This window comes from Chiloscyllium plagiosum, chromosome 4 (assembly GCF_004010195.1).
Source record: "Chiloscyllium plagiosum isolate BGI_BamShark_2017 chromosome 4, ASM401019v2, whole genome shotgun sequence".
In the NCBI taxonomy this organism is placed as follows: domain Eukaryota; kingdom Metazoa; phylum Chordata; class Chondrichthyes; order Orectolobiformes; family Hemiscylliidae; genus Chiloscyllium; species Chiloscyllium plagiosum.
In genome coordinates this window covers 29,336,084-29,360,248 of record NC_057713.1, presented here as the reverse complement: position 1 = coordinate 29,360,248, position 24,165 = coordinate 29,336,084, and the positions used below count along the sequence as shown (strand labels likewise).

Sequence of the window (24,165 nt, the reverse complement as noted above, 5' to 3'; positions counted from 1 at the left end):
GCTGGCTTTCAGGAAGCTGAATCAATGTCAAGGACTTTCCATGTATAAACAAATGGGGACTTGGTGACAGGATTACGGGCTCTGTGGAGTTATTTCAGCTGGGATAAAAACTGTATAAAGAAGGATACATTCCTTTGACCTATATAGTATATTATTACATTAGGAAAAATGTATCCAATATTTTTAAAAAATATTTATTAAATTCTCACCCTACTCTTAAATCAAACTGCACAATCTTTAAATGTGCAGTTCTGAATTATTCTAGACAAGTGAACCAAGCAGGTGAATATTTTCCAAAAAGTCGAGTACTAAAATAAGTTGAGCTTTGAATATTTTCTTTTTTCCTTTGTTCCGTTAAGGTGCATTCACAGCTTGGTTCATTTCAAAGTTGTCGATTCTTGCTCCACTTAGGGACTTGAGTGCGTGAACTGCTTGCTGCTGTTGTATAGATGGGGTGGAATTTCATTGCTTTTATTTTTATAGCTGTCTTTTGAAGTTAGTGCCAAGATTTTCATCAGCTCCTGTTCTTCTTACTAGATATTGATTGTTCAACACCAGTTTTGATTAGGAGTTTTCATATCCCTCATTGCTACTCTAAGTGTGAATTATAAGTTAACCAGGCATATAAGATGATTCAAAAGTAGTGTTTCTGCAAATTCTGGTGTATGTTTTGACCTAGCTTTCAGACATATCAAGCTATATTTGCATTTGCAATTAGCATTTTCACAAATTTCATTTTACAAACCTTACAACAGGGCACAAAGCAATTTGTTAGAATTAGGTTTATCACCACGTATACTCAAGTTACAAAAGGAGTACAGTATACAATGTCACCAACACACGACACCATCTGAGGTACAAAGTACCTAGGTACAAAAAAAAGAGAAAATAAATAAAAAGTTACACCACATTATAGATATATATAGAATAAGTTAGGAAAATAAGAAATACAGTTAAAACATTAGACATTACAGTCTTGCTATAAGGACTTCCACATCGTCTGACAGGGCTCCACCAATTCCCAACCAGTAGCCATCTTGGCTCCAGGTCCGCTGGCCACCATCCCCGCTGTGCTGACCACGCCAACACTGGGCCGTTGGCCACCATCCCCGCTCCACTGGCTAACCCCACACTGGGCGGCTGGCTATTGTTCCCACTCCGTTGGCTACCTCCACACAGGGCCCCTGGCCACTGTTCCTGCTCCACTGGCTACCCCCACATAGGGCCCCTGTCCACTGTTCCCACTCTGCTGGCTACCAGCCCCGCTCCGCTGGCTAACCCCACACTGGGCCACTGGCAACTGTTTCCACTCTGATGGCCACAATTCCCACTTCGCTGGCTACCCCCCACACTGGATTACTGGCCACTGTTCCCGCTCCACTGGCTACATCCACACTGGGCCGCTGGCCATCATCCCTGCTCTGCTGGTTGCTCCCACTTTGCTCCATGACGCTGGTTGAAGAGGAAAAACACAGAAGAGAGAAATGAAAAGAGAAAAAAAGAAAAGGAATGGACAGAGCAGTTGAGCTCTGGCTGCAGCATCCTACTTCTGCTGTCATCTTGGATCCATGAAGATATAAAGATGTATGGAAGTTTAAAAGAGGGCCACACAGTGCTAAATGCATAGGTTGAAGTACAATGATAAATAAATCTTTCAACATGATGAATGAAATCAAAAATTGATTTTGAGATAAAAGATGTACCATGTGCTATTTCATCAAATAACTGTGCTGCAGCAAGTGAATCCAGTTTTACTGAGAAACTCGTGAGAATGAAAGAGGAAAGATTCTGACTTACTGAAGATACTCAATAGCAAATGTGGCATGAGAACAGGTACTTGTCACTAGCCTCGTATTGAGAAACATTTATCAGAAAGGGTGCTTGAAAATTATTTTCTTTGTGCATTTCTGACGTTCATGAAACTATGTACATATGTATTTTAGTGGGCCAAAACAAATTCTGTACCAGTAAAGATTTCAGAGCAACTGATCTCTTTTCGTGGCAGACGACCAAGATTGCATAAGGATAACTTAATATCAAAATTACCAGTTTCCGGTAATTCATCAGAGTGATAGCAGCCTGCAGAACCAATGCAACAAAATAGAAGTCAATGGTAACTTTCAAAACATAAAGTTTGCTGAAAATCAAGTTCCCTGGAGGAGTACCTGTGCATAACCATGGCAGTATTTGATAGCTGAGGATGGCTTGAAGTTAAAGATCAATATAATGTGTGGAATGGGTTTCCTGGTGAACTGTGTGAAGAATATAGCTTATTACTTCAGTACAATTATAAATTCCTTATAATCAATCATGGGGGAAAAGGCAGGTGAATGGTGCAAAGTCATTATGCTGATTTGGAGAGCCAGTGCAGGCAGTGGCCTCCTTCCTGGACTGTAACAATTCTGTGATTCCATTGTACCTGAGAAGAAATAACAGCTACAGTACAGTCATAATCAGGCAGTCTAATATCTGTAGTGCAATCTTTAGATGTGTGTCTGAACATGGCATTGAAGAATTGTGTTCACACTGAATGTATTAGTTGGATGATTGACCAAGATATCACCTTCACAAAAACTGGAAATATTTTACCCCACATCCCCCACCCTCCCACAAAACCTCACCAGACAAACATACAAAGAGGCCTTGCAACTCTGGCACCATTACTCAGCAACACCATGTATGATCTGATTGTGGCCTCAACTCTACATTCCTGCCTAACCCTTGATTATTACATTTGATTATTGTGTTTGTAAAGATCTATCTACCTTTACTGCAAAAATATTCAATGATTCCACACCCAATGTTCTCTGGGGTAGAGTTCCAAAGATTCATGACACTGAGACAAAAATATCCTTATCATCTCCATCTTAAATAAAAGACCCCTAATGTTCAAACTGTATCCTCTAGTTCTATTCACTCCCACAAGGGTAAGCATCTTTTCGGCATGAATCTTGTCAAGTCATCACAGGATCTATATGTTTCAATAAGATCACCTCTCATTTTTTTTTTCAAATCTTGAATAGATAAAGCCAAGCCTGTCCAATCTTTCTTTCATTAGAAAACTCCACCCCCAACATCCCCACCCCGAATTCCAGCTGTCAGTTGAGTGATCTTTCTTTGAATGGTTCCCAATGCACTTACATGCGTTCTTAAATAAGGAGACCAGCACTGTACTCAGTACCCAAGATCTGACTCAGAAATGCTCTACACAGTTGCAACAACACTTGCTTGTAATTCTATTTTCCTCAGTAAATACAGCAACATTCCATTTGCCTTCCTAATCACTTGCTGAACCTGTAAACCAGGAAAAGATCTGACACCCAGAGCATTCTGTACCTCAGAGTTATGCAATCTTTCTCAACTTATGTAAAACATACTTTTCAATTTCTCCTGACAAAGTATACAAGGTAACAGTTTTTCATACTTGGCTATTTATATCTCTTTACTCTTCAAAACTTATTTTCCTACCTATCATTGTAGCATCAGCATCCTTACCAGAATTTATATTGATTCCAAATGATTGAAACTCTAGTTCTGATCCCTATGACACTCCTCTTGTTACATCTTGCTTACACAAAAATGTTACATTGTGTCCACATACCACTGCAGTCCATTGTCCATGGTTGTATGTGACCCTCTACACCATGAGGTTTGATCTTATATATTAACGTTTATCTAGCAACATCTGGAAACCTTGCTTGTTAGTTCTTCAAAGTACTCTAATAAATTAGTCAAACATAATTTCCTCAACAAAACCGTGTTGACTTTGCCTAATTGCATTAAGATTTTCTAAGTGTTCAGCTCCAACCTCCTGAATTCCAGCATTTACCATATTGCTACCGGTCTATACCATTCTTGCTTTCAATCTCCCTTCTTTTTTGAATAGATGAGCTAAATTTACTATTCTTCCAATCTGATGGGAACTTTCAAGTCTCACCTTCTGGGACAAATACCCCCCAACAACACTTCAGCAATGTTTTTACCAATGAGTGGTCTGGCCTAATCTGTATGGCTTCAACTATTGCATGCTCACTGGTAGTAGCCCAACAGCATAGCTGTGCCCAGTATCTCTTACCCTGAGTCCTTACTTCAGCTTCTTGTGATATTCAACTGAATTGTTCTTGGGTAGGTGGATTGCTCCACTGACTATTTGCGGAAAATAAAATATATTCACCCCCTTGGAGAGCCAACTCTAGGAGCTGATATTAAATTCCCTACAGTGTGGAAACAGGTCCTTCGGCCCAACCAGTCCACACCAACCTTACGAAGAGTAACCCACCCAGATCCACTTCCCCTAACCAATGCACCTAACTCTATGGGCAATTTCGCATGGCCAATTCATTATGGTCCTCATTGACTATGCTTTTGTTGTGGTCATTTGCTTACAAAGATTGCAAAAGGACTCAAGTATGTTAGTTAACATTGTGTTTGTTCAAACATCAGAGAGAGTGTCAAACTCACTAAAGAGAATTCTGTCTGATACCTTGTTGGTTGTGTTTCACTCTGTCTGACCTCTGTCCATACATACAACAGACTAGATTAGTTTAGAATATCTGGTTGGCATAGACGAGTTGGAACAAAGGGACTGTTTCCATGCTGTACATCTCTGTCACTCTATGACTCTATGGTGCGAGTGGAGTGTCAATAGAGTGAATAATAAGCCTCTGCAGGTGATAAAATGTATCAGACAGTGTAAGTGTCAACAGCTGAGTAGTAACTGAAGGGAAGGAGTTATAATCCAAGTAATTGAGGCAGAGAGATAATTACGCAAAATTAAACATAATGTGGTGCTGGGACAAACCAAATGGCTGAAATAACATGATAAGTATAAGAGTCACATGACAAGGGTCTATCCAAGGTAACAAGTAATCCAAAATTGTACAAGCTAATTAAAATAGAGCAATCATAATAAATTATCAAGGTGATCGTGTTAAAACAGGACAGTAAGGAAGATTTTACAAATACAGAATAGTGTGTTGGAGTCACATGTAGCATGACATGAACCCAAGATCACTGTTGAGGTTGTCTTCATGGGTACAGGACTTGGCTATCAGTTTCTGCTTGGTGATTTTGTGTTGTGTTTCTCAAAGGCTGCCTTGGAAGACACTTACCCAAAGATTGAAGGCTGAATATCCTTGAAGTGTTGCCCGACTGGGAGGGAACATTTCTGTCCGATGATTGTTGCAATGTCCATTCATCCATTGTAGTGTCTGCATGGATTCACCACATACCATGCCTCGTGCCAACCTTGCCTGGGAATCAATACAGTGACCCCTTGCAAGTATTTGCTTCCCTAAATAGGAAGGCCAAAACTGCACTGAGTATTTTAGAGGCAGTCTCACCAAAGCCCTGTAGGATTGTAACAAGATCTGTAGCCCCTTGTCACAAAGAATAAGATGTCGTTTATCTTCCTGATTGCTTGCTGTACATGCTTGCTAAAATCCTGATTTGCCAGCAAAGGACACCCAGGTTTCCCTGAAAGTGAACATTTACAAATTTCACACTTTTTACAGTTTTCTGCTTTGTTATTCTTATGTCTGAAGTGAGTAACTTCACCACCCTCCCTCGCCTGCCAAACCCCACCCCAACCACCACCACCACCACCACCATCTTTTACTTGATTTGCAATCTTGTTCCTTACTCTCCTAACTGGATCTTTTGTACCTTATGATACTTTGCACCTTCCATATGCCTTTTTCACAGCTTTCATAATCTAAGTTTGTATCATCAGCCAGCTTAGATAACGTATTCACTATCTGGTTATCTAAGTTATGACTATAGTTTGTGAATATAGATGAGGTCATGTCCAGATACTTGTATCTTTCCACCAGCCCACCAAGTTGTCAATAATTCACTGAGCTGACATTTTGCTTCCAGAGCTTTAATCAATGCTATGTCCATACTGATATCTTATCCGCAACTCTAGAAGTCACTATCATGCCTATTAACCTTTTATGTGGCACCTTATTGAATTCCTTTTGGAAATCCAGATGTACCGTATCTACTGTTTAACCTTAATCTTAAAAAGCTCAAATATATACGTCAAACAGGGTTTATGTCTTATAAGACCATGTTAATTTTGTCTGATTAGACAATGCTTTGCTAAATATATGATTAAGACTTCCAATGTTCTAGATTTCAGCTCTTTCCTGATGACTAATATCTGGCTAACTGATTTGTAACTTCCTGCTTTCATTACCTATTTGCCTAATTGCAGTTATAATTGCTAATTTGCAGTCTGGTGGAACAATTCCAGAATCTAGAGAATTTGGAAAAATTATAACTAAAGCAACATTATCTCTGCAACTATCTCTTTTAGAACCCTATAACTTAGGTCACATTCCTGGGAATTTGTTGGATTTTAGTCCCTTAAATTACTCCAGTATTTTTTTTCACTGCTAATATAAATTTCCTTGACTTTTTCATTCTACTGGAAGTAAGTTTGCTCACTGAGCTGGAAGGTTCGTTTTCAGACGTTTTGTCACCATATAAAGTAACATCATCAGTGAGCCTCCAGTGAAGCACTGGTGTTAGTTGCCTGCTTTCTATTTATGTGTTTCTGTTTCCTTGGGTTGGTGACATCATTTCGTGTGGTGATGCCGTTTCCTGTTCTTTTTCTCAGAGGGTGGTAAATGGGGTTCAAGTCACTGTGTTTGTTGATAGAGTTCCAGTTGGAATGCCATGCTTCTAGGAATTCTCATGCATGTCTCTGTTTGACTTGTCCTGGGATGGATGTGTTGTCCCAGTCTAAGTGGTGTCCTTCCTCATCTGTATGTAAAGATACTAGTGAGAGATGGTCATGTCTTTTTTGTGGCTAGTTGCTGTTATGTATCCTGATGGCTAGTTTTCTGCCTGTTTGTCCAAGGTAGTGTTTGTTACAGTTCTTGCAAGGTATTGTGTAAATGACATTAGTTTTGCTTGTCGGAAACTATGTGTGTTTTGATATGCCATAACCATGCAGCTGTTTTCATATCTGCTTCTCAACCCATTATTTGGAAGTGAAATGTTGACCATCACCTAATTTGGTCATTCTGCATACAACATATCCCACTTTTGCAGACTTCATAAAATTCCACCCTCCTGCATTTATCTATGGCCATGCCTTTTACACCATTTATCTCATAAAGCCTACAAAGTCTCCTTGCATACCTATCCAAGTAGCTTTGTTTGGAAGTAGAATTATGGTTGGAATATATAATTTTCAAATTGAATGTAATATTCAATTGCATTATGAGAACTAATTTCCTGTGGATTTTTTGCTATGATTTTACTAGTTACTCTGCATTTTATACAAAACATGATCTAAGATAGCTTTATCCTTAATTGGTTCTGAAGATGATAGTGATACTATTGAGTACACATTGATGTCTACGGCAAACAGGTTCAATTCTGTTGCCTATCCTTTGCTCATGTGTGGTGCAACCAGATCAAGCTATACATTCTGTATATTTAATTGAGTTTTGTTTTATTTAATTGAAAATACGAAATGGGAAACTGGAAATGTGAATGAAGAACAAATGCAGTGAAAGGTGATGGCAAGCTGAACCAAGTTATAAGCCATATTTTCAAGCTAGGCAAAGTGCCTGGGATAAGCAGGTTTTCATTCTGTGGGGAAGCCCAGGTTTAATGAGAATTAGAATGCATTTGGAGGCTGTAGAGCTTGGAGATGGTCTGGGTGATAGGCCAATGTAGTAATCCAGCACTTTGTCAAATATATGAAAAAGACACAAACAGAAAACAGCCCTCGAGCCTTCACCCCTCACACCTCCTCATTCTTTCACATTCCCTTTGCCTCATGCATCTAAACTTGGGTTCCTCCACCCAACTGCCATTACCTCTCATAATCTCCAAGCCGCATTTTGCTCCCCAGCAATCACCCTCAGCCAATGGCAATTTGTAACCCTAATGACAATTTAGCTCCAACTCATGATAATCTATTTCCCCCCACCTAACACCCTTTGTTCTTACACCAACCACAGAAACTCACCCAGTATCTTTGTTGGGTGTACATCAGGACCCATGCTGAAATTGAATAAGGTTCTTAATGGCAGAATCTTATACGGGCCTGAGTGCCAAGGGCTATGGCAAGATTTGGGGCAGGATTGTTCAAGAAATCTGTGAAGGTCTTTCTCAATGCTGCAGCATCTCACTGCCTCTTTTATGCATCTGTCAAGTGCAGAAGCTAGACAGCAATGAGTTGGCAATTAAGGGAAATAATTACTTGTTAATGCATTATTAACAGCCGAACACACCTCATCAATATTCAGTTTTCTGAGTTATCAAGTGTGCTAACTAAACTCGACATTGAGAATTCCCAGCATGGAAGTCAAGAGTGTTGAATCCAGCTCACTGTTTACACTGAAGGAACTCCTTGGCAGACACTGAGCACTAACATCTCAGGGTATGTTCCATGGGAACCAAATACTGGTGCTGCAATGGCATTGGACATTAGCCATCTGACATTCCAGTCTCTAAGAATCCTCATGGCATATTTCCAATCCACTTACGGGATGCTTCTGCACTTCAATGCCACACCTTAGCCTGCATTTTCATTGCAATGCTGCTGCAATGTGACCCTCGCACTATCCGTAAAGTTCAGCCACCCCTGAGCTAGAGAATATTGAGTATATCGAGAACTTGAATGCAGTTTAACAAACTGGAAATGTACAACTGTATCCATTAATAGTAGGCACTAATCAATGTCATGGAAACTGGTTCATTCATATCCTTTAACTAAGGACATCTATCATCCTTACTGTTATCTGGCCTACATGGAAGTCCTGTCGCACATTGTCATAGCTAATTTTTAACTATGTCTAAAATGACCTACTATATTAAGCAATTTTATCAACACTACAAGAGGAAGGTCACTGCCAAATTTCCCAGAGAAAGTAGAGATGACCATCGATAAGTGTGTCCATTCTAAGGGCACCTACATTATAAAATAGAAAGGTAATATAGTGGAAAATGCTGGCTATGCATCCTGATTCAGTCAGCTCTCCTACTAATTTTGAAAGAGACAGTACAGGTTAATGTTCTGTTTACAATCCTGCAACAAAACCCTATTTTAGATGCTGGCTGTCCTAATCTGAAAGAATTTCCTGTTTTGGTTTCAACATACTTTCAGATTATTTTACTATTTGTGATTGAGAGCACTGAATTTATTAATTGAGTGATGGAAGGTAACGTGGGTCATAAATGGTACACTCTAGCACATTGTCTGAATTTTTGATATGTGACAGGAACTCTGAAATGTAAACCCATGGAAGAACTTATTTTTCAATTCTCCTCATTAAATTAGGGACTTTAGGGTTAAAAGGGGAAAGAATCATTTTGATTGCCAGGAACAACATACATTATTGAGACATCAGCCTTACAAAGGGTTCATATTAAAGACAAAGGCTTAAAACAATCTCAGTGATGATTCTCGCAGTGCCAGAGACTGTTACGGTTCAGTGCCTTAGTTGGTAACATTATTTTCATTAGAATGAAGTGTACTTTGAGAATAACGTAAACAGGATGTAACAAAAACAGAAAGTGCTCAAGAAACTCAGCAGGTCTGGCAGCATCTGTGGAGAGAAAGAAAGTTTCGGGTCCATTGACCCTTTTTCAGAACTGATTGTAGCTTGGAAAAGATTAATATATGTGGTAAAGAAAGGGGTTTGGGGGGAGGGGGAAGGAATGAACCATAGATGGAGATGGAGCCAAGAGAATGAGAAAAAAAGAATGTACCTTTCCAAATAAATACAGAAATGATAAGGGCTTTAGTTAATGGAGTTACTTGTTTATCGGTCTGGACGTCAGTTGCAGATGAACCAACTACATAACTGTAAAACATCAATAAATGAAAGAGCATATTTATCTCTTTGCTATGATAACTGCTTTTAAGCAGGATTCACAGTTGTTAATTGCAAAATATCATGCTGATTTTAAAGCATTTACATCTTCATTGGAACAGAAGAGAGGAGGGCTCATAAGATAGTTTTAATTGGTTTGAGTTAAAGTGGAGATAACTTCATGCAGAAATGTTTAGCGTTCTCCTATGGATCAATGAATTTAGTTTGTGACAAGCATAATGATACAGACCATGAAGACCTCAAATAAGTAGATATCAGACATTAGCTGTAATGTTTTCAACTGCTGAAAATAGCATAATTTTGAAGTTCATAATGTAGACTTGTCATTTGAGCAAGGAAACTTATTATGGCTACACCTTAGGAAGAAATTAAAGCTTTCAGAAGACAAGAGGAGAGAATACTAGTGGGAAACATGGTGGGCAATTCTTTTATTGTGGCAATGGTGTGTGGATCACGATAAACAGATTTGTACGTAAGTTTAGCTGATAGCGTTTCCACTCATTTTATGTTTTGAAGTTATAAATAATGGCCATATATTTGTCTTCAGCACACACATGTTCATCATAGAACATGCTCAATTGAATAATTCTGCCAGATTGTAGCCATGAATTATGACAATTATCCTGTTGATTTCCTTAGATACTGAACGTCAATGTTAAATTGCGTTCTTTCAAAAGCTTTACTTGATTTCAGATTAAAATCATTGTTGAAACTGGTAGAGCTTCTTAAAAAGTGCCTGTGCTGCCTTTTATGCCTTGACCAGCTATAATATCATCAGCTGTAGTTCCTATTGAATAAAATAATACTTTTACTTGTTTATCTTGTGATTTATTGTCAAGGTTCAAAGCAATATGGTATCTTAAGAATTGTTTTTTTGCAGCATGCCCAATCTTGGGTTCTATCTTTTTTCATAGAATCCCATTTGGACCAACAAATCCACACAGACTGTCCAAAGAGCATCCCACCCAGATTCACCCCATTACCCTATCCCAGCAACCCTATACCTCCCATTGGCCAATCCACCTAACCTTCACATCTTTGAACTGTGGGAGGAAACTGGAGCACCTGGAGGAAACCCACGCAGGCATGGGGACAATGTGTAACTTCCACACAAACAGTCGTTTGAGGTTGGAATCAAACCTAGGACCCTGGTGCTGTGAGGTAGCAGTGCTAACCACTGAGCCATCATGTTGCTCATCTCAGAGATTAAATCTGCCTGGCAGTATTATATTTTCTGCCATTTATTCCCAATGTGGTTATTTACTTCTCTTAGTTTAAAGGTTTTTAACTGTCTTATGTTAATAATGTTTTAGTCTTGTTCCCAACCAGATTCTTTCTTTTTTCAGTACAGCAGTGGTGTTTTGTTTTCCTTGCTTTAAGGACATTGTACAGTACAAATATTCTGGCTTAATTCATTCTTTTAAAGTTTCAAATTCTGTAATACAGCAATATATGTGCTGCTTACTAAGGATTTTCCCACATTTGCTTCAGTCAAAATGGGAGTTTCCTGCCTTTTGCAACCAAAATGGACATTTCCATTCTTCTGTGGATAAACTGAAGATTTCCCATTTTATTGTATGCAAAATGAATTATTTCCTTTACAGGATTACAGGATTGTTGTGGTACAGAAATATGCCCTTTGGCCCATTGTGTCTTCAATGACTATTCAAATAAGCATCATTTCTGAGTGTCAATCTCCCAACTCTTCCCCGTGTCCATACACATCATTTCTTTTCAAATAATCATCCAAGACCCTCTTAATGCCTCATGGGAACTTGCTACCTCCACATTTCCAGACAATGCATTCTATACCCTAACTATTTCTGTGTGAGAAAGCTTTTTCTCATATCGTTCTTGCTTCTTATGAAGAAGCCACAGGGGATGCTTAGCAAGAAGAAGCACATGTTTCATAAATACAACAGGTATTTTATGCATGATAGCAAAAGGAAAAAGGTTACATTGAACAAGTGAGTTGTAATTCTTTAAGAGAAGACATATTTGTCTCCACTGGGACTTCATGCTAGACTGCTTGATTCTTCTCCTGAAGATTGTATGATATTGTCTGAATGTGTAAGATTCAATGCAACTTCACATGAACTACCTCTGAACCATTTCATTATATCGCAGATGGCTACATATAAATGAGAACTGATGGAAAGTTGTTTAGTCTTGCTCGCCTGCGATCCAAGACAAAGTTAGATAAAGTCATCATCTAAGAGTTGCTCGTCACTGATGGTGTTGTATTAGCATTCAATATTGAGGAACGATGGACAGGCTTCATGTCTGTAAAGAGTTTGGTATGATCATCATCATTGAGAAAAATAAATATCATGGTCCAGGAGATTGACAAACTGATTTATCTGCAGTGGCAATGTTACACTGGAGAGTGTTTATAGTTTTACAAATCCAAATTAAAAAATCACCACCGATTGTATCACTTTGCGCTATAATCAACTCACTCATTACAAATGCTTTATTTGTTATATGCAATCTGAATGAGGGCATGGAACAACAACTACAAGACGCAAAGCACTAAACAGCAAATCAATTGAGTCATGCCGTCATTTCCAGTGGTAAGACCTGGACAACACTTAACAGACAGAAACAACTCAGAAGTTCTTAAGCACTCAAGTTTCATCAACGTACATTCATTGCTAATCCAACTGACTCAGCCATATTCATTAGATCGATATTATGTGAACTGTATGTGAACTGACCACTGAGTCACCACTTCTCAGCATTCATACCTCCACTACAAAAGCAAGTGAGGTATGAACATGGTCAAGATTGACATTGATGTTTGTTGGTTTTTTTTGGAAAGTGTGCTTCAGGTAAATTTTGAAAATGTGGTAGATCAGTCTTCATAAATCTAAATTATCAGCATATGAAAATTGAGTAAGACTGCTCTCCTAAAGTCAAAATTCATCAGATGGAAGGAATAATGAAGAGTCAAGCTGCAGTCACTTTGGGCTGGAATTTCTGAGAAGTGACAAACTGACCTAGGTCACCACTCTGCCTCTTTGTTTCATTCCCTCATGGGTCAGGATGTCATTGGGTGGTTAGCATTTATTGCCTGTCCCTAACTGTCCTTGAAAAGGTTAGCTGACTTCTTGAACCTCCGCATTCCATGTGCTATAGGTAGATCCACAATGCCATTAGGGAGGGAGTTCCAGGATCTAGACCCAGTGACAATGAAAGAACAGCAATATATTTCCAAGTCAGAATGGTGAGTGGCTGAGAGGGGAGCTTGCTGATGGTGTTCCCATGTATTTGCTTCCCTTGTCCTTTGAGATGGAAGTGGTCATGGGTTTGAAAGGCCACTGTCTGAGGATGAGGTGAATGTCTAAGATGAATTTCTGCAGTGATAATACAGACTGCTCCTATGGAACATTGGTTTTGGAGGGACTGAATGTTTGTGGGTGTGGTGCCAATCAAAGGGATTGCTTTTTCTTAGATGGTGTTAAACTCTTTGAGTGTTGTTGGAGCTGCACTCATCCAGGCAAATGGGGAGTATGAGATCACATTCCTGACTTGTGCTTGTAGATAGTGGACAGGCTTTGGGGAGTCAGGAGGTGAATTACTCTCTGAGGCATTCCAAAGCCTCTGACCTGATTTTGTAACTATTGTGTTCATTTGGTGAGTCTAGTTGAGTTTCTAGTCAATGGTGACCCCCAGGATATTGTTAGTTGAGATTCAGTGATGCTAACACTATTGAATGTCAAAGGAAGGATGTTATGGAAGTGAGCACAGGACAAGAGACTCCAATCAGAGCCTCATCAGAAATGCAGAGCCATACTTCCATTCTGACAGTAGCCAGTCGTGTAGACCTGTCAGGATGAGAAAACCACGCTCCCTCTTCACAACAATCAGCTGCTGTAGTCTGAAGTGCAAAGGTTCAGAATCGCAGGCAGTGCTCAGATTGTATCAGGTTGTACAAGAGAAAGGAAGAAAGATGGATGTAAGCCTTGTGTTTTGTTGTTTGTGTATCGCATATTTTGTAACATATGGTATTTTGGAAATAATGTTATCTTTAAGTGTGGCGAGATGTAAAATTTTATTTTTGGTATTTTTATTGTGGGCTGAAATGGGAAAATACCTTGTTTAAAAGCCAAAGTTGCTGAATGATTGGTGCAATATTTTTTAAAATTAAAAATATTACCAATGCAGTTTTCTTTGATGTTTGAGCCAGCAATGAGGGCAAGCCTAGTTCCATAACCTGGAGTCAATGTGCATGAATTAATGGAGAGGGCAGGTAAATCAGCTCCGAAAGTCTAGTTGTGGTTTTAAGTGTCATGTCCTGGAGGGGGGCATGGCGTTAGGTCAGGATCTGGAGCGTCTGAGAGAGGCAGAGTTGTTGGTGTGTGGGGTAAGGATGAAGTCAATTGAATAGCTGCTCAGAATGAGAGTAAGTACTTAATAGTCTAAGCTTTCCTCAGTAAATATTTACGTAATTATACTCCTTTTCAATTCTTAAGAAGAGTCTTTTTGGACTTGAAACATTCAGTCTGTTTCTTTCTTTACAGATGATGCCAGACCTGCTAAGTTTCTCCAGACTCCTTTGCGTTTGTGTCAGATTTCCAGCAGCTGTATCATTTTGCTTTTACTTAATTTTATCATAACCGTCTGATGTTCCAAGAGTAGAGGAATTGTCCAGCAGAATCTTCAGTTTCCTGGAGCAATCCCTACAGAGTCTATTTCAATCGGCATTCCGTAGGATCACATGTACAACTCCCATCATGCTGGCATAATGATGGTCTGGGAATTGGAAAATCCAGGGCAACAGTCCTAATTGTTCACTCCCAATGTCTAAGCTTCTGAAGCAGTTCTGCTGAATTTGCTCTCCTATCTTCCGGTCTCCATTGTCTACAAATCTACTTGATACTTTTACACCATTCATTTTTATAATTTTCACTTATTATGAAATGCCTTTTGGGAAAAGAATTTCTCCTTATCTTCACTGTTGACTCACTACTTCCTCTTTTACATTTGAGTTGAACTAACTAGTCTATGCATAGTTTGTAGAAGGACATGCTATAATTGGTGTCAGCACTCGATGTAAAAGGAAGGAAGGAAAAATCAGCCAAGATTTTCACCCCTGATCTTTATTCTGTAGGGTTATGCTCTAAAATGTCACTGCCTTTAGAAACAAAAGAGGTTAGAAGTGACTTAGCTTTTAAAAATTATTACAGTCTACGATTTTACATAGGCAATACAGCCCAGGATTTATTTTCGATTGTCCTAATTAACTTTCAGTTCAGGGCTCACTGACCGTTTCGGGAAAGTTCTGACTATACTTGAGCTAAAACTAAAGTAAGTAGGGCAATGGCTTCAACTTGATGCCACCCAGACAGTTTAGAGGGAGTTGGTGGTAGCTTGTTATTACCATTGAATCACTAATCCAGAGAACCAGGCTAATGGCCTGGGCACAAAAACAGAAATTGCTGGAGAAACTCTGCAGGTCCTCTACCATCTATGGAGAGAACAGAGTCAACACTTCAGGTCCAGTGACACGTTTCAGAACTCAAACTGAAGCAAGGCAACTGAGCCCAAAAATTTTGAACCTGCTTTCTCTGCACAACTGCTGCTAGACCTGCCGAATTTCTCCAGCAATTTCTGTTTTTGTTTCCGAGTGCCAGCATCCTCAGTTTTTTTGATTAACTTCTCAGGGTGATAGGTTTGAATTCCACCACACTAGATGGTGAACTTGGAATTGAGTTAATAAACCTGAAATTAAAAGCTTAAAAGATTGAAGGCCACTGTCAATTGTTGTATAACACATTTGTTTCATAATATTATTCTTAGAGAAGGAAATCTGCCATCCTTACCTGGTCATGGGATGAGGGCAACATTTAGAGGGCAGTTGAAAGTCAGCCACATTGCTGTGGGTCTGGAGTCACATGTATTCCAGACCAGATAAGGATGGCAGCTTCCTTCCCCAAATCATATTAGTGAATCAGATTGTTTTTCATTTCCCCTGATAATTAGAAATGGTTTATCGGTCATCATTGGATTCTTAATTCCAGATTTTAATTAAATTCAAATTCCACCACCTGCCACAGCAGGATCTGAACCTGGCTCTCTGTCTAGTGATAATACCTCTAGGCCATCACCTCCCCATGGCCTACATATGACTTCGGATCCACAGCAATGTGTTTGATTCTTAGTTCAAGAACAGTTAGTGGTGGGCAATGAGCACTGGTCCTGCCAGTGACCATATCTCATCAAAGAATAAAGAGAAAAATGATGTTTGAGTCTGAGTTAACTCTGTTTACAGCTGTGACAAAATGATGGTATCACAGTTTCTGGGAATATACTAACCACACACATTTTCTTTATATCAGAAAATCACACAATGAGCTAAACATAAATATATACAATCACATGATATTCGTGTTAAATTCTGCATTTATTCATTTTTACGTTCCTCCTCATGACAAAGTCATAGCCCTATCTATGCATATTTCTGGAGTCTAAAAAATGGCAGGTTGAAAATTTAATTCAGTTTAAACAAAAATATTAGAAATAAAGAGTTGTTCTCAGTTAAATTATAATAATGCAACTTGTTTGTTAATGCCCTTCAGAGAAGGAAATCTAGAGTCATAATCTGGTCTGTAGCGTATGTTACCCCAATATATCTGACACTTAAGTTCTGAGGAAGGATCACCAGACTTTAAACATTAACTCTGATTTCTGTTCACAGATGCTGCCAGACCTGCTGAGTTTTTCCAGCAACTTCTGTTTTTAGGCTGACCCTTCACAAACTACTTAATTTTATCAAACTCAAGATAACGGATGATGGGGAAATAAATGTTAGACTTGACCTTTTGAGACCGAGGAAACTTGTGTGCTTACCACGATGTGTGTGGCACGTGCATATTGTCACATCTGTGTACAGTTTCAATTCAGACTCAAACAGAAAGTGCTGGAGAAACTCAGCAGGTGTGGCAGCATCTGTGGAGACAGAAACAGAGTTAACATTTTGAGTCCAATATGATCTCGCTCAAACCTCTTTTGTGCTTATCATAATGAAGTTAATAAATTCTGCGCAACTGGTGAAAGCCATCGAGAAGTACAGACATTGTTTATCGGACGTGAAATTGTGAGGAAGAAAGCGTAGATTTCCAAAATAATATTGGAAGGCTGGTGTAGTGGGCGGATAGGTGGCAGATGCGGTTTCAATGCCGAGAAATGTGAGGAAATGCATGTTGATAGGAAGAGTATTAAAAGACAACCTAAAATTGAGATACAATTCAAAAGTGGGTGCAGGAGCAAAGCGGCTTAAGTTTATATCTGCATGTATCATTGACAGTATCAGAGCAGGTGGAGAGCAGTTAAAAAAGCATGCACTGTCATTTGCTTTATTAATAGAGGCATAGATTGCAAGAGCAAATAGCTGTTGGTAAATATGTATAAGACACTTATTAGACATCAGCTGAAATATGGTGTGCAGTTGTGGGCACCACTTTATAGGAAAGTTGTGAATGTATTGAAGAGAATACAGAAGAAACTTACAATAATAGCTTCAGGAGTGGAAACCTCAGTCATGAGGATAGATTGATAAAGTTATTGTCCTTTATGAAAAGAACGATGAGAAGAGATTTTACAAATTCATGAATGAGCTGAATAAACTAGCCAGGGAGAAGCTGTTCTCACTTGCAAAAGGAACAAGAACACAAGGGTATAGATTCCTGAAGAAGGGCTCATGCCCGAAACGTCGATTCTCCTGCTCCTTGGATGCTGCCTGACCTGCTGCGCTTTTCCAGCAACACATTTTCAGTACAGATTTAAAGTTTATGGCTTTCAGATTGGCCTTTGACTCAGCACAGAAAGGAAGACTACTGGTGGCACTATACCTCAATCACTCAGATTACAATATGACAATACCTACATTGATGACCAGAGGCAATAACAGAAACAAAGGGAAGAATATGCCAATTAGCATCAGTGCCAGGATATAGCCCTGTTTGATACCACTGCAAATTTCACAAATTCAAACACTGACCCATCAGAGCAGACTTTACCCATCAACTTGTCATGGAAAGAGGTCGTCATATTGCGTAGGTTTAGTGGGGAGCCACTTTACTCCAGCGGTTGAAATAGACCTGTGGTTACGTGGGTGAATGCCTTGGTGAAATCAGTGATGGGGGTAGTCTCTCTTGTCCACAACATTACTCTTGCAGGTGTCAAACTGAGAAAATCATGTCAACTATAAACCTTCCAGTTCTGACACCAATTGGAATTTCAATTAGAATCTGCAATCTGACAAGTGCAAGAGACAGAATATTTTACCCAAGCTGTTCAGCAGGGAGATACCTCTGCGGTTGATACATTTGCTGTAGTCCCCTTATTCTTGCACAGAATCACAGTCTTTGCATCATACATATCTTGGTATATTGCCTTGTCCCTCCAGCAAAGAAAGGTTTCCTGCTGGTTGATTCAGGACATCATTACCTGAAATTTGAAGCCTCTCAACCTGCAAAAAGAGGGCACTGTGAAAATGGTCTGGTACAACATATTGTCCCAATCCTGGTGACAATGTCGCTGATGCTGTATTCCCAAAAGATCTCATTTGGGCAGACATAGCAGGCTTGGGTTAGATTAATGTAACATTGTGTTCTCATGGCACGTATAGAAATACAGGAGAAAGTGAGGACTGCAGATACTGGAGATCAGAGTCGAGAGTGTGTTGCTGGGAAAGCACAGCAGGTCAGGCAGCATCCGAGGAGCAGGAGAATCGACTTTTCGGGCATAAGACCTTCATCAGGAATGGCTTAGGCCCAAAACATCAATTCTCCTGCTCCTTGGATGCTGCCTGACCTGCTATGCTTTCCCAGCAACACACTCTCAACCACGTATAGGAATACAGTTAGCATTTTAGGAGTTAACTGAGGCTGAAGTTCATCACATATGTTCTGCACAGGCTTCACTGGGTGCCAAGCAAAAGGCCATGTAACTTAAGTTTGACTTAATATTTGTGAGCTGAAAATGTGTTGCTGGAAAAGCGCAGCATCTGCAGTCCTCACTTTCTCCTTAATATTTGTGAGACCAGGAAGAGGAGAGTTATTTCTTTGGTCTCTGCAAAATACGACCTTAGATGCTATCACTTAAGGTCCATCCTTCCCAAAAATCTACAAAAGCCTCAGCCTTACCATGTTTTGTGCCTAGAGACTGGCCAAGCTGCCAAATACTGCAGCCACTTGGAAACAGTGCTCTGCCCAGGATTATTGGTTTTCCGGTCAGATGCTGTTGCCACTGCCAGTGAGGAGCAAACTGCAAAATGGGCTGGGTCTCTCTTCCAGGGAACTTTTCTATTGATTTGAAATCAACAAGGATTGAGTATTTACCCCTTTCTGCTTCTCATTTCTGGTTTGGCGGTGAGTTAAAAATAGTTATAGTTTGTTTTATCAATGTTACAATAGGAATTACCATGTTTTATATAATTTATTATCTTTCTGTTTTTGTTAGTGTTTTTTTACCTATTTATTCATTAATATATAATAATTTTAATTATATACCTATTGTCTGGTAGGGTCTCTGTTCTATCACTTTCCTTGCCATGGCTAGTAAGATGAATACAGTGGGAGTTTATATTTGTTTGTGACTTGGACTCAGTACGGCTATCTGGTATCAGACATAGGAGGGCACACACACTGATTCACATCACATGAGAGGTTGTGTTTTATGCAAGGAAGGCATCTGAGGTAAAGGCGCAAAAGTTTATAATGTCAAAACCTGAAAAATCACAGGCTTTGAAAGATGTAAAGTGAATCACTGAAAGTGAAGCCCTAAAAGAGACAATGCTGACAAACATTGTTCATACAGTCTTGTCCTTTTATGTTTAGCATTACAATACATTAGATTGTAACAGGATATTGATAATTAGCAAGCATTAGGATCATACTCAATCAAAATGCACAATAGCAGATTCTTGAGTGCCTGTTTCAAGGCTGTAAGACCTTCAGGGAATAGATGGCTCAAATTACACAATAATGTATAAGACTGAAGCTGAAGCAATCCATAAATGTCATCCCCAGATTTGAAATATTTGTGTCTTATAAACCTTCTGTTTTTCCCATAGATTTCTCAGTGAGCTCTGAAAGAGACATCTTGTAAGCTTCCACTAGCAGAAACTTGAGAATAAATGATTAATATGCCAAACTCAAAGCCACCCACTGGTCATAAAGTTCAAAGTATACTGGACCCATTTTGTGAAATGTATTTCCTAGTATCTTGAGTATCATGAGCATTATGGTGTAAGCAGATGGATGTCATGGACCAGGCCAGATCTCCCTCAAAACATTTCACGAAAGTAGCCCAGACCTAACTTTGCTAGTTGTTTTAAGCAGGTGGAAAGTGGATATTCCAGGAGAAATGCCACTGGTCAAACCACCTAGTTTTGAACAAATTAGAATTTATTTACAAGATTACTGAATGAAACACAAATAACAGAAAGCAGAATACAGAAAACATTAACCTCTCTGAAAAACCAACAGATCATCCCAACTTAATGATGCTATTCCAAATACTTGCAACAATCCCAATAAACACTCCTTGGCACAAAAGGAAAGCTCAAACATAGGTTCATACAGGATAGAAGTCACAGAGAATACTAGCCTGGACCTGCTTCATTGAGTCCAGCAGCTTTTTCCACACTATTCCTAAAAATCAAACCAAACCAGAGAAAAGCTAAGCTGGGACAATGGGCCACCCCCCTTTCATTGTACATTTTTTTAAGCTTGAAAGCCTTCTGTCTGAGGCAGTATCTGTTAGCTATTATTGAATTGGCCCTAAAACCCTTCAACCCACAGACTTTTCGGAGTTTGAGTCATTTGTAACCTCTCTGAAAAAAGGAGCCAAGGACAATATAATCTTGTTAAAGGAGCAGCTTCATCACACAAGGATGAAGCATATATTCAAATAAAGGGAACTGAGATTGAATTCTTCATCTGTTTTGTATTAGTACGTCTCAGGTAATTAATATCTTTCCTCAAATTCCTGAAGCTAAGAAAAGAAGAAATGTTCAGAAAATGTCTCCAACTGTCGTATCGAAAGGGTGGCCATAAGAACAGAGCAGCTCTCCATGACCAAGTGATCCATTGACACCCGTGGTCTCGGCTATTTGTCCAACTCTGAGGAGCTGGAAGTCAGCAAGGATTCATCAAAATGCACCTCAGCAAGACCTCTGTAGGAGCAAATTACTGCAAATGCTGGAATCTGTACTGAAAACAAGCAATGTTGGAGATCACAGCGAGTCAGACAGCTCCCATAGAGACAGACCAAGCTAATGTTTCGAGCCTAGATGAAGAATCATCTAGACTCAAAACATTAACTTGCTCTCTCTCTGTGGCTGCTGTGTGTCCTGCTCTGATCTCTAGCATTTGTTATTTACAGTAAGACCTCTGTCGTCTGCGTAGACAAGGACAACTCCTGTATGCACACATCATATCAACAAACTGTCCTTCAAGTCAATTACTTTCCTGTCTTTTCACTGTGGCTGGATTAGAATTCTGGAACACTCTCCCTACAAGTACTGTAGGACCTCCTGCATGATGGAGTGTATGTGAATAAAGAAGACATAGTGCCACTTCTCAAGGGAAACAGGGATGGCCATTAAATTCTGGCTCTGCCAACGTTTCCTCTATCCTTCTAAAACGTATGCAAAATTTCGCACCATTAAACCATTAAATGCTTTCATGTTCAGCTTTCCATAGCTCTTATATAAAGGAAACACATGTAGCCAATATAGTCAGAAGATGTGTGGCATGCATATGTTATTTTTAGAGCTCAGTCGAACTATTACCTCATAAGGGTCTTTAGTGAAATAATATATATTTATATCTCAAGAGGAAGCGTCACCTGTTTTATTTCATTATTTTCCAGGAATTTCAGCTCCTTTACCACACTGTGATGTCCCTTCTCTCAGCTACCATCAGGTTTTAAACGTTTACCATCATCCCAGCACCTACAGAGAAAAGAATAACAGAAATTAAAAGAGATTATTAAAACTTTCACCAAAGCAGTTGAGAGAATGTGACTTGATGTGACACATTATATGTACAGAGTTCTTTTTTTCTCTGTTTGGGTTACTCGGAAATTAGTTGACTAAATTAAGCAAATCAGATCTGTCTCTGTACTGGTTCACCTTGTATTCCTTGTATTTCCTTTGCATTATTAAGGGAGGATCAGCCTTGTCTCCGAGTGCTGTGATGAGTAAGAAGAGAGCCCAGCAGCAAATCACCAAATTGGCTGAAGAAGTTGGTTGTCCACCCTTTAACAAAACAATCTTATTACCCTGTCTCCGTGCTCTACCCGCACTGATCCTGAACGCTGCACAGACCAAGGTCGGTACCTACACACTAAATACACTTCTAATGGATTTAGATTATATTGTTAATCATGCTTCGGTATGCATTTCCTAACCAGAAAACTTAATTTCTTTTACCATGAATATGGGCCATGATTTTTGACTTGATTCTACTCTCATGAAATGATCTGTGAACTTTTTCCATTCCATTTTTCTGTACCAATGGGAAAATAACGAGCGGAGAGTTGAGTTTTTTTTTATATACAGTGAACTGCCATGATAGGAAAGTACTGCCTGAAAAAGGTGATAGAAACAGTGTCTGTAGTGACTTTCAAAAAGGTTATTTGAAAAATACCTGAAGGAGAACATTTTGTAAGGTAATAGAGAAAGAACAAGGGAGTGGAAAAATTTGTTTCAAAGAACTAGTTCATGTCGTGGTAAGCGTCCAATTGAATGGGGTTATATTTTCTGTATACATCACTATGGGGAATTTGATGCATTATGTGATTCAGACTTTGGACTGAATTTTTGTAATGACAGAAAGGATCTCCAGGTTAGCCAACATGGTGCAGGATTCCAAAATTCCAATTCCAAAAGTCACTTGCCTGAAATAGCAACTATCGTTTTTTTTTACCAGGATGGGGTAAGGTAGAGGTGTGGAGGAAGGAGGGCAGGTTGTACTTTACACATCTGAGATTAACAGCAACAACAAAAGTTCAGCTGCCTTCACACAGTCCCAATTTCTGCAGGCAGCAAGTCCAAAGACCAATGGAGATGGAGGAATTGAAGTGGGAGGTTACATGTCCAGTGGTGGTGAAGAGGTGGATTGGTGTTGCGACTTTTCAGAGTGTTGGATGGTGCACAAGAGTCAAATGTTTGGAGAGGGGTGGGGGGGGGGGTCAAAGTTCAAAGGCTAAGGAGAGGGATTGGGGCCTCAAATTGAGGAATGGGATTTGGGGCTCACATGCATTTGGGTCAGAAAAAGGGCCAAGGGGAGTGGAATTTGGGGCCTTGGCCTTCAGGAAAGGGAAAAAGAGGGATTGACATGGAGGAATCTCAGTGATGAGCCATGAGCAAGGATTCCTTATTCTTCAAGTTTTACAGATGAAGCACCTTGATCCAGGAGGTAGCTGTGAAGACATTCGCCTCCTGAAACCACCTGAAGTAAGCTCAGGTTGGAAACCCTGTCAATCAGAGTTAAATTTAAAGACCTGAATAACAAAGAAACTCAGAGTCTCATCAGCATATTTTAAGTTCCAATTCATCCCCTTGGACTGGATTGGTTGTCCATCTGCACAACATGCAAGGTTAAGGTCAGAATAACCACTGAAGGCGGGATTTGATTGTAAACCATTTTATCAGACTTTACCCCAGCGTTTTAACACACTCAAATCCACAGATTTGTTTAGGTAAAATTGAGTCATTCAGCAGTCAATTTACTACAGGATTTGGAATGGTTCATCAGAATATTAGAGTCATAAAGATCTATGGCACAGAAAGAGGCCATTCAGCCCATCATGTCTGCAGTGGTCAAAACAAGCAACTAATTATTCTCATCTCTTTTTCCAACACTTTGCGCAGTGCTTTGTATACCTTGGCATCACAAGTTCATATTTCATAAATGTTTTGAAGCCTACAGGCAGTGAATTCCAGATTCCCATTGCCCTTAAGGAGAAAAAATGTTTCCTCATAATATTAGAAATGGATGAACAAGTAAAGAAAAGGCTGCAAATGCCTCATGTACTCTGTTTGTGCAAGTCACGCACGTCTAAAACGTAAACTGTACCTGCTAATATCTGACAATGCCTATTGCTGAAACATATTCAGGTGGCTTTTTGATGAAGAACTGAGAAGGGCTCAGAGTGCCGTGTGAGGGAGAACTGGGGTCAAAGTGTGGGAGGAGAGAGTCAGAGTTCAGCATGAGGGAGGAGGGGGTCAGTGTGTAGTGTGAGGGAAGAGGGGTGTCAGGGTGAGGAGGGAGAGGGATCAAAGTGCAGCGTGAGG

At 39.6% G+C, this 24,165-nt stretch overlaps 1 protein-coding gene across 1 annotated transcript in view; it reads left to right on the top strand.

Annotated features, from left to right (window-relative positions):
* The window catches only part of tg (thyroglobulin), a 354,658-nt gene that overhangs the window by 225,899 nt on the left and 104,594 nt on the right, over positions 1–24,165 (top strand). Inside the window, exon 40 of the mRNA XM_043687541.1 lies at positions 22,034–22,198. Within this exon, the coding sequence (XP_043543476.1) occupies positions 22,034–22,198 (165 nt within the window). The remainder of the gene's footprint in view (positions 1–22,033; positions 22,199–24,165) is intronic.